Below are 10,733 nucleotides of genomic sequence, written 5' to 3' on the forward strand. Positions count from 1 at the left end.
ACGAAAGAGCCGACCAACTGGCCAAGGAAGCTGCTCTGCGGTCAAAACGAAAACCGGACTACGACCTGTGTCCGATATCATTCGTCAGGCGACAAATTCGATTGGAGACGCTTGACGAGTGGGATCGGAGATACAGGTCGGGGGAGACCGCATCAGGAACTAAATTGTTTTTCCCAAGTGCGTTGGGGGCATATGCGGTCGTGAGGGGGATGGAGCACTCCAGCATTACTACCCAGATACTAACAGGGCACGGTGGGTTCTCTGCATACCTGAAAAGATTCGGGTGTAAGGAGAGCTCATCGTGCACCTGCGATCCAGACGCGGAGGAAACGGTTCCGCACGTACTGCTGGTGTGCCCTATTTTTGCCCGGGAGCGCTATGACCTGGAACAGGAGCTGGGCGTCGAACTCAACAGAGCAATTTTACCAGAACTGATGACAGACAAACAGTTAAAAAAGAAATTTGTAGAATACATTATTAAAGTAGCTCAAAAAGTAATTAATAAAAATAAGACCTGAGAAAACTGGGATGTCAATATATAATTAGTATATATTTGTAACACCCCAGAACCCCCCTAAGGATAGTAAATGTTTTGGTAATAGCAAAATTTTTTTTTTTATGACATTTGATAAATTTAATTCACGTTAATTTGATTATTGGGAAACATTTCATAAATAAAACAATAAATATAAGAAAAGTAAAATATATATAAAGGAAAAGTAAGGGCTCTGACTACGTTAGAGGACAAGTATGTAAATTAAAAAAAAAAAAAAAAAAAACCTAACCTAACCAAAAAAATATTATGAAAAATAAAAAAGTAAGAGACAGTTTTATAACGTACTGTGTTGTTATTAACCTTATACTCTTTGCTAATTACGATATTTTTACTTGTCAAAATTTAAGTCAGTCGCACAATAAATGTCGTTGCAACCACACACAGTTTTTCTTTACGGATAGTACGCAAACCAAATTGAACCTTAATTACATCATTCATATTGGTCAAATTCGAGCGGATTTTTTGAACATACAAGCTATCGAAGATGGACGCCGGTCAGTGAAAATATTGTTTTCCAGTAAGCCGTAAACCACATTCCAGTGATTTAAAGACAAATAATTTATACATAATTTATAAATATTTCAATTTTATTCCGTTTTCTGGTTGGACGGTACTATGGATGAACTTTTGAACGTTTTAGAAGATACCGCTGCGCTCTTAAACAAAACTCAAATTAATTTGAAGAAATGTCCAAAAGCTAGATTGACAAGAGGTTATGTAGAAGCAAGAATCAAATGTATCGAAGAATATTGGACTACATTTAAGCAAACGCATCTACAATTGGTAAAAATAACACCGAAAGAACAAAGACAAGAGTTACCATATTTTCAAAATGAAGATTACTTCGTGTTCGAAGATTTGTATCTCGTCTTGTTAGCCGATTTAAAAGATCTTTTGCAATCTTTCACACAAGCAGCTGTGCCGAGTTCTTCAACGTCCTCACCAAATAATTCTAAGATTATTGCGGATACCGAAAACCTTGTTCGGTTACCGAGAATCGAATTACCTAAATTCACTGGAAACTATGAAGGTTGGCCTACGTTTCAAGACCTATTTACCTCCTTAGTGGATAAGAACCCGGCTTTAAGTGACGTACAAAAGTTACATTATCTTAAGAGTACAGTCAGCTGCGAGGCAGAAACATTATTAAAACCTATTCAAGTCACGGAAAACAATTATAAAAAAGCATGGAATATTTTGAAGTCAAGGTATGGAAATAAAAGATTAAGTGTTGAAGACTTCAGTGTTGAAGAAATTATTTAATCAGAAGAAAATTAGTTCTCAGTCTGCAAATCAATTAAAAAATTTATTAGACGTCACGACAGATTGTTTGAATAATTTAGAAAATTTAAATATACCTACGACCTCCTGGGATCCTATAATTATATTCCTTGTGATACAAAAGTTAGACCCGGAGTCTCACAAAGAATGGGAGCAGACAGCTTATTCAAAATCAGAGGACGAACTACCAACTTGGGAGAATTTAAAAGATTTCCAGCAGTCAAGATACCGTACCTTAGAACTTGTATTGTCCGTGTCAGGGACTTGTAGCAGCCGTGACAAACCTGTAAGAGAACGTTCACATTTAGTAACTGCCACAGCCACCACGTCACAGCCAAATGAAAGAACTTGCGTGCTCTGTAAAGAAAAACATACATTATGTCATTGTAAGAATTTTACCAAACTGCAACCTAAAGAAAGAGCTGATTATGTCAAGACCAACAATCTGTGTTTTAACTGTTTGGTGCCTGGGCATTCTGCTTACCAGTGTAAGTTACAAATGTCCTGTCGCTTATGTAGAAGACGGCATCACACTCTTCTCCACCGCCATCAAGACTCGGCACAAACTGAGGAAAGGAATCAACCGAGTGCATCTCACCACGGTGTAGAAGAGAAAGAAGAGGTTATAAATAGCATGATGGCGTCACATCACAGTACTAAGCAAAGCACAGCACTACTAGCCACAGCGATGGTTTTAGCGAGGAACGAGCATAACCAAACCGTTATTCTTCGTGCGCTAGTAGACCAAGGTTCGCAGGCTTCATTTTTAAGCGAGAAGGCGGCTCAAATGCTCAAACTTAACAGGCAACCAGCAAGAGGAAGTATCATCGGGGTGGGATCTACTAGGACTAATGTTGATCACGTGGTTCAACTTAAGATTGGCTCCCGCTGGAATCCAAGCATCAATCAACCAATCAACATACAAGCATATGTTATGAGTAAACAGTTGACAACGAAGATCCCCTCCAAAGTTGTAACTGTCACACATTGGCCACATCTAGAAGGACTCAACCTGGCAGATCCAGACTACTTCCAACCAGGTTCTATAGACTTACTTCTTGGTGTTAAAGAGTATGCACAGATTGTGCAACCAACACTTATTAAGGGCCCTCCAGGTTCTCCATGTGCCCAAGAAACCAACCTGGGGTGGATCCTCTTCGGAGAAATCGATAATAACCGTGAAAATGAATCATTTCTGGTCCTTCATCATCAAATCCATATAGATCATATGTTGAAATCCCTCTGGGAAATTGACAATGATAAAAAGAGAATATTAACAAAGGAAGAAAAGCTATGTGAAACAATATATGAAAGCACACATACGAGAAATAGTGAAGGAAGATATCTAGTAAGGCTGCCATTTAATACAAATAATCCAATTTCGATTGAAGGAAATACGAAGGAAATAGCTAGAAAAAGGTTACTTCAACTAGAAAGAAGATTTAAGAAAGAAACTAAACTGAAAGAAGATTATACAAAGGTCATGCAAGAATACATAAAAGCTAACTACATGGAAGAAATACCTAAGAATGAAATAAATGAGAGAAAATCAGTATACTTACCTCATCACGCCGTGGTACACGCAGACAGAGAAACTTCTAAGACACGCGTAGTATTTGATGCTTCAGCGAAGGGCTCTAACTGCATTTCCTTAAACGATGAATTGCTTGTAGGTCCGCAACTGCAAGAGGACTTAAGGAACATACTTATGAGATCGAGATTACATCGTGTTTGCTATGCAAGTGATATACAAAAGATGTACCTGCAAATATTACTTTATGAAGAAGACGCCGATCGATATCAACGCCTTTTGTGGAGAGAGAATGATTCAGACCCGATTAAAGAATATCGTATGCTTCGTGTTACATTTGGTACAGCGGCGGCCCCTCACCTGGCTGTAAGAACGCTTCACCAGGTGGCGGACGATGAAGGTCGAAATCACCCAATGGCTGTTCGAATTATTAAAGAAGATTTTACATGGACGATCTAATGTCGGGGGAGAGCAGTGCTCCTGAAGCCATAAAAAGAGCACAAGAAGTAGATAGTATTCTACAGAAAGGTGGATTTGTTTTATCAAAATGGTCATCCAATTCTGCTGAATTTTTGAAATCTATCGAACCAAACAAACGTACATCTCGAGCACAGTTGGATTTAAAATTGGATGGAAATGTACAAGCCCTAGGTTTGATCTGGAACCTGGGCACAGATCAGTTTCAGTACAAAGTTAACTTACCAGCAAGGTCAAGCAGTATTACAAAGAGAGGCATACTATCTGATATTCAAAGACTTTTTGACCCACTGGGATGGATCGCCCCTAGCTTAATTTTGGCTAAGATACTCATACAAAGGCTATGGCTAGAACCGATTGGCTGGGATGACGAGATTAACCAATCGCTGTTACACGATTGGCTGACAATTAGAGAAGACTTTGAACATGTAAAAGAGATAGGTATTCCAAGATGGCTAAACACAGTAAGCACACAGATGGAAAACATCGAGGTTCATGGTTTCAGCGATGCTTCCATGAAAGCCTATGCCGCGGTGGCTTACATTCGTGTGAAGAGGGAAGATGGTTCAGTATTCACCAATCTATTAGCTGCCCGTGCTAGAGTGGCACCACTCCGTACCGTGTCTCTACCACGCCTGGAGTTATGTGGGGCGCTGTTATTAGCAAGGTTACTTAAGCAAATAGAAAATGCAATGCGTATACCTACTTCTAACATCTATGCATGGACAGATTCATCAATTGTTCTTGCATGGCTATCTGGTGATCCTCATAGATGGAAGACATTCGTGGCGAACCGGGTCGTAGAAATTGTAGAAAATGTAAACACACCGATGGTTCCATGTAGCTTCGGAAGAGAATCCTGCAGACATCGGGTCGCGAGGCATGCTGCTGGCGGACTTGAAACAGAAAGAGTTGTGGTGGACAGGGCCTAAGTGGTTATGCAAAAAAGAAATAATATACAGTAAGCCTGGAATAACGGAAACAGAATTAGAAATGAAACCAATAAAATTAAATACTTACCACAATGCAGAAGAACTAAAACCTTTAACCGCTCAGTTTGAAGATTTTGATACGTTACCAGAATTACTAAAAACTATTATTTACTGTAAAAGATTTTTAAGATACAAAAGTAATTTAAGTACGAGCAAGGAAATAACTACACAAGAATTAGAAGAGGCGCTTATCACATGCATTAAGTTAGTACAACAAGAATTCAAAGAAGAAATAGATCGGCTAAGAGATAAGAAACAAGTTAGAAGAAAAAGTAAATTACGATCGCTAAACCCATACCTGGATGAGAATCATATCCTCAGGGTGGGCGGTCGCCTTAAACATACTAACTTACCTGATGACCGAAAATACCCAATTATTCCTGGAAAATGGTCTTCGGGAAGAATAGTCGAGAAGCACCCAGGTCCTGATAATCTCACGAGAGTTTACAGTGTGAAAAATGGCAGTGCTGTGACAAAAAGATCAATAACAAAATTATGTCGTTTGCCGGTGGATTCCACTCAGTGAAACGTCATCTTGTAATTTTGTCAAGATTCTCTACCAATGTCAATATGTAGCAATATTATTATTAAATTAATACTAAGTCTCAAGTTAAGCATATTGTATTATGATGTCTAGTATTTAAGCAAACTTTATTTGTAGAATATTGTTTTGAAGTCACCTTGACGTTGTAATTAGTGCAATAGATTTAGAAAGAACTTAGTAGTCCTTTGGTGGGCGGTATGTTGTTATTAACCTTATACTCTTTGCTAATTACGATATTTTTACTTGTCAAAATTTAAGTCAGTCGCACAATAAATGTCGTTGCAACCACACACAGTTTTTCTTTACGGATAGTACGCAAACCAAATTGAACCTTAATTACATCATTCATACTGTAAAGATATTGTTAGTAAAGTCATAAGTAAAAATAAATAATAGACACACATATGATTACGTATATCATAAGTATATATTAACATATGATAAGAAATACTAATATAATGTAAGTTAGATAAGATATGCAAATAAGAATGTAAATAAACTGTAAAAATTAGATATTAACAATTGTAATATTTGTAATATTTTACAAATATTACAATTTGTGTAAATTGTAATATTTTACGTACGTCAACGATACGTCAACATCTTGTCAAATTTGCTCCTCATTTAATTTGATATCTTCGAGTGTTGAGTAAAGTGCCGACTCTTAGTCATTGTGGTAATCAATAATTAGTGTATTTCCGTCATTTTGATGCTTCGATAAGGACGTTTGGGATATCGTAAATACATTTTCGACGCAAAAACATCTGGATTGCCGCATTAAACTACCTTCATTACATCTTCGACGCGACGGTCGGTTGAAATAACGACACAGGACCGTACTCGGCGTACTGTACTTCAGAGGTGAATTCAGCAATATTTTTATTTCATTAAATATATTTTTCTCTTCCGATCATCAAAATGGCAACCCTTATCCAATGTGCGGGATGCCTCGATAAAATAAAGGACACGCCGTTCTTGCGCTGTTCCCGTTGTGATGCCGTATTTCACCACTCCTGCTTGAATATTTCCTTGAAGGATTATGCTGCCATGACCAATGAAATCAAAGCTGTCTGGTTGTGCGTGTTATGTTGTAGCAGGGACCGAAAGGGGGGTGACAATTCTGACACACCAGTTCGAGTGGCGTCCACTCCGCAACACGATTATGTCACCCACCGTACCAAAACTCGCGTGGTCGACCATAGCTCTTCTTGTATGTCAGCTGAGGGGATCCGTGACATTATTCGAGAGGAGCTACAGAACTTGTTTAAGATGAGTTTCCTGCCCAAGCTAATGGAAGTTCAGAACGCTGTGTCAACCTTGGAATCTTCGCTATCATTCTTTAACGAAGAATTGGAAAGGATCAGATCTGTGCAGGGTGTTCAATCTGCAACAATGAAACAATTGGAGCGAGAATGTGAAGATCTCCGTGTGAACAATCGCGGTCTTATGGCCAAAGTTGCTTTTCTGGATCAACAGTCGCGGTCCTCCAATATCGAGATCCAGTGTGTTCCTGAGCACAAGCAGGAGAACTTAATGAACATCGTGCAACAGTTGGGAAGAACAATAAAGTGTGCTATCGGCGAGAATAGTATCCAACACTGTTCGAGAATGGCTAAATTAAACAGCACTAGTCCCCGTCCCCGGTCTATACTCGTAAGATTCAATAGCCAACGCCTTCGTGACGAGTTCCTGGCATGTACAACCAAGTTCAGCAAAAGCAACCAGAATGACAAACTGAATACTAGTCACCTAGGTATCGGTGGAAATAAGAAATCCGCAATCTACGTTGCTGAGCACCTAAGTCCTGAAAATAAGGCACTTCATGCCGCAGCCCGCACCAAGGCAAAAGAACTGAACTACAGGTACGTGTGGGTGCGAGATGGACGCATCTACATGCGCAAAAATGACGAAAGTAAATATCTCTACGTTAAGAATATCGATTTGTTGAATAATTTGTCATAAGCTGGCTACACTTGCCATACCATTACTATAGGGCGCTCTTCATAATCTTAACGTGTATTACCAAAACGTTAGAGGCTTAAGAACAAAGACAGTTGAGTTTTTTGGGAATGTGGTCTGTTGTGGTTTCGATGTGGTAATATTGACGGAGACCTGGCTGAACAGTGGTATTATGGATAACGAACTCTTTGACGATCGCTATATACTGTACAGGAGAGATCGAGAAAGTCGGGGGTTCCACAGCACCAAGGAGGGAGGGGGCACGTTAATTGCAGTGTCTACGCGTTTCAGATCGTTTCGCTTGTTCGATCGCGAATCGGATTGTGAGGATCTCTGGGTCAAGCTTGAGTTGCGTGATACTAAGAACAGATTGAAATACTTATACATCTGCGCTGTTTACCTACCTCCACCTGCTCAATTTCATATACTAGAATGTTTCATTAATAACTCCAATCGTACATTGGATGATCACAGCGGCGAGGCCCTTATAGTGGGGGACTTTAATATGAGCGGCATAAATTGGATAAAAATGCATACGTCTAGCCTTTCATGTGAAACTACAAATAGTTTACTGTACAATGAGCTCATTGATTTCATGTCACTCAACAACTTGGGTCAGTACAATTCCTGCTTGAATTCTCGAGGTAAAATATTAGATCTTATACTAAGTACCATAACTATTTCAGAGCTTGAAGCGTGCCCAGATCCACTCTCGGTTATTGATCCTCTTCATCCTCCACTACAGTTCTGTGTTACTCTTGAGTGCTCTGAGTCCTTACTGCCAATATGCTCTTCTAAATTACACTTTTACAAAGCAGACTATAACAAAATTGTTAGTGACTTAAGTGCTATCCCATGGGAGGATGAATTGACGGCCTGTGCTACGGTTGATGATATGGTCGCAGTATTTTATTCCTACCTAAGAGTGTTAGTAAAGCGGCACGTTCCTAAATTTGTACCACGCAACAATCATAGCCCCATCTGGTTTTCAAGCATACTAATTAGAACGCTTAAAGAAAAACTTAAGTACAGGTCGAGATTTCGCAAATTCGGTAATCCCCGCGACGAATTAACCTTTGTGTTGCTCAGGAAACGCTGTTCTAAGTTATTACATCTAAATTATACCAGATACTTGGAGAATCTGGAGTCGTCTTTAGCATCTAACCCTAAGTTAATTTGGTCCTTTGTAAAGCATAAAAGAAGTGGAAAAATTACATTGCCCGGCGAAATGTCTCTTGACGACACTACAGCAACGAATGGATCTAGTATCTGTAATCTTTTTGCTGCCCATTTCTCCTCAGTCTATAATACGACCAGCATACACAGCTTTATTGAGTCTGTTGAGTCTTCAAATATGAATTTCTTGACATGCATTTCTGTCACCAAGTCTCAGATTTACAGGGTTTTAAAAAGACTTGATGTAAACAAGGGAGCGGGCTCAGATGGTTTACCGTCTATATTTGTTTCCAGGTGTGCTTACGCATTAAGCTCACCACTTTCAATTATTTTTAATAAATCTCTGAGCTCTGGTGTATTTCCTTTGGCTTGGAAACAATCACTGATTTTGCCGCTATTTAAGAGTGGAGACACCGGCATGGTGAAGAACTATAGGCCTATCTCCATTCTAACGGTTTTTGCTAAAGTTTTCGAAATGGTGTTGTATCCCGTTTTGTCTTGGCATTTTAGACAGATTTTTGCTACGGAGCAGCATGGGTTCATTAAGGCAAGATCCACAACTACGAACTTGATGTCCTTTGTCGAGGACTTGACTCAAGGTGTTGACCATGGAGATTCATTAGACACTATATACACAGATTTTAGTAAGGCCTTCGACAGAGTTAACCACAATTTACTGCTGTCGAAGCTGTCATCGTACGGGATTGCTGGTACACTTTTGCATTGGCTTCAATCATATTTAACGAACAGATCGTCCACGGTTGTTGCGGGGGGTCACTCGTCGATGTCCTTCCCAGTTTTGTCTGGGGTTCCCCAAGGCTCTCATTTGGGTCCTCTACTTTTTAATGCATTCATCAACGACATTGGCTCGTGTTTTCGTAGCACAAAGTTCTATATGTTCGCCGACGACTTAAAATTCTTCAGGAAAGTAAACTCATCTCTTGACTCTGAATTATTGCAGAGGGATTTGGACAGTTTGTTTGGCTGGTGCAGTGCGAATGGCATGAGTCTGAATATCAGTAAATGCTATGTAATTCGTTTTACTAGAAAAAGACGCTCATTTTCCCGAACGTATCATATTAATGGTGCACCACTATCTGAGGTAGACTCTATTAGGGATCTGGGTGTGACCATTGATAGTAAGCTGCAATTCAGCACACATATTCAGAATATTACCAGAAAGAGCTTTAAAACATTGGGATTTATATTTCGCAATTGCAAAGATTTCAAAAAACCAAACACTAAGATCACAATTTATAATGCTCTCGTACGCAGTACCTTGGAATATTGCTGCATTGTGTGGAATCCTTACTATGAAATATACAAGAAACGATTGGAAAGTGTCCAGAAACGGTTTTTATGGTACTTATCTTACAACTACAATCTGGGTAGGAAGTTACCCAGCTATGAAGATAGACTTTGCCACTTTAATTTAGACTCTCTTCTAAACCGGAGAAAACTAATGGGGGGTATATTTCTGTACCAACTAATTCATGGAATAACCGACACACCTAATCTATTAGCCCAGATAAAAATATCAGCCCCTAAGTACCAACCAAGAACGAAGAAATATAAACCGTTTATAAGAAAGCCCGCTCGTTCGAATTTAGGTGCTTACTCTCCCTTAAACAGAATCCTTTGGGACTACAATAATGTCCACGGTAGCGCGGTCTCCGTCAATGTTCCTTCGGAGTTGTCCGATTGCGCTGAACTTATTTTAAGTGAAATAGATGTTTTTTCAAATTGTCTCACTACTTACAGGAAAAATCTGTCGCGGATCATCTCCCAATTAAATTAATCTTAAGCAATGAATGAAATGTATCCAATTCTTAGCTGTATATTTTATTTTTATTTTTGATGTTAATGCAATGTCGATTGCACCTATAATTGAGGTGACATCTGCCATGAACTTTTGTCAATTTGTCAATGTTTTGTATTGATGATCACTTTGTTGGTGCAACTTATTAAATAAATAAATAAAATAAATAAATAAATAAAGTAATAGTAAATAAGAAACGAAAATAGATAATAAGCAACTTAGATAATAGTAATAGTGTAAATAATAAATGTTTAAATATAGACGACTGATAGCTATAAGTCACATAATAAAACAAAAGAACTTAAAATTATTGAACCTGTACAAAATATAAAAAATAGAGTTTAGATAAAGTAGGCCGAAATCCCAGCGGCAATAATGTGAAAGAAGTGCGTGGATGT

At 38.8% G+C, this 10,733-nt stretch overlaps 2 protein-coding genes across 2 annotated transcripts; both read left to right on the forward strand.

Annotated features, from left to right (window-relative positions):
* Window positions 1–209: 209 nt before the first annotated feature.
* LOC119628813 (uncharacterized) lies at window positions 210–3,827 on the forward strand. Its single transcript, XM_038012562.1, has 2 exons — window positions 210–464; window positions 1,962–3,827. The coding sequence occupies exons 1-2, from the start codon at window positions 210–212 to the stop codon at window positions 3,825–3,827; spliced, it is 2,121 nt and encodes a 706-aa protein (XP_037868490.1).
* LOC119628814 (uncharacterized) lies at window positions 3,827–4,777 on the forward strand. The gene has a single exon (XM_038012563.1). It carries the CDS (start codon window positions 3,827–3,829, stop codon window positions 4,775–4,777), a length of 951 nt encoding a protein of 316 aa, XP_037868491.1.
* Window positions 4,778–10,733: the final 5,956 nt, after the last annotated feature.

Source organism: Bombyx mori, chromosome 8, assembly GCF_030269925.1.
Source record: "Bombyx mori chromosome 8, ASM3026992v2".
Lineage (NCBI taxonomy): Eukaryota > Metazoa > Arthropoda > Insecta > Lepidoptera > Bombycidae > Bombyx > Bombyx mori.

Excerpts from the sequence above, each read along its gene's own strand:
- LOC119628813 (XM_038012562.1), top strand. The coding sequence starts at position 210 with ATGGAGCACTCCAGCATTACTACCCAGATACTAACAGGGCACGGTGGG. Across the intron at positions 465-1,961 it reads AACAGTTAAAAAAGAAATTT|TTAGACCCGGAGTCTCACAA; the intron begins GTAGAATACATT and ends GTGATACAAAAG.
- LOC119628814 (XM_038012563.1), top strand. The coding sequence starts at position 3,827 with ATGTCGGGGGAGAGCAGTGCTCCTGAAGCCATAAAAAGAGCACAAGAA.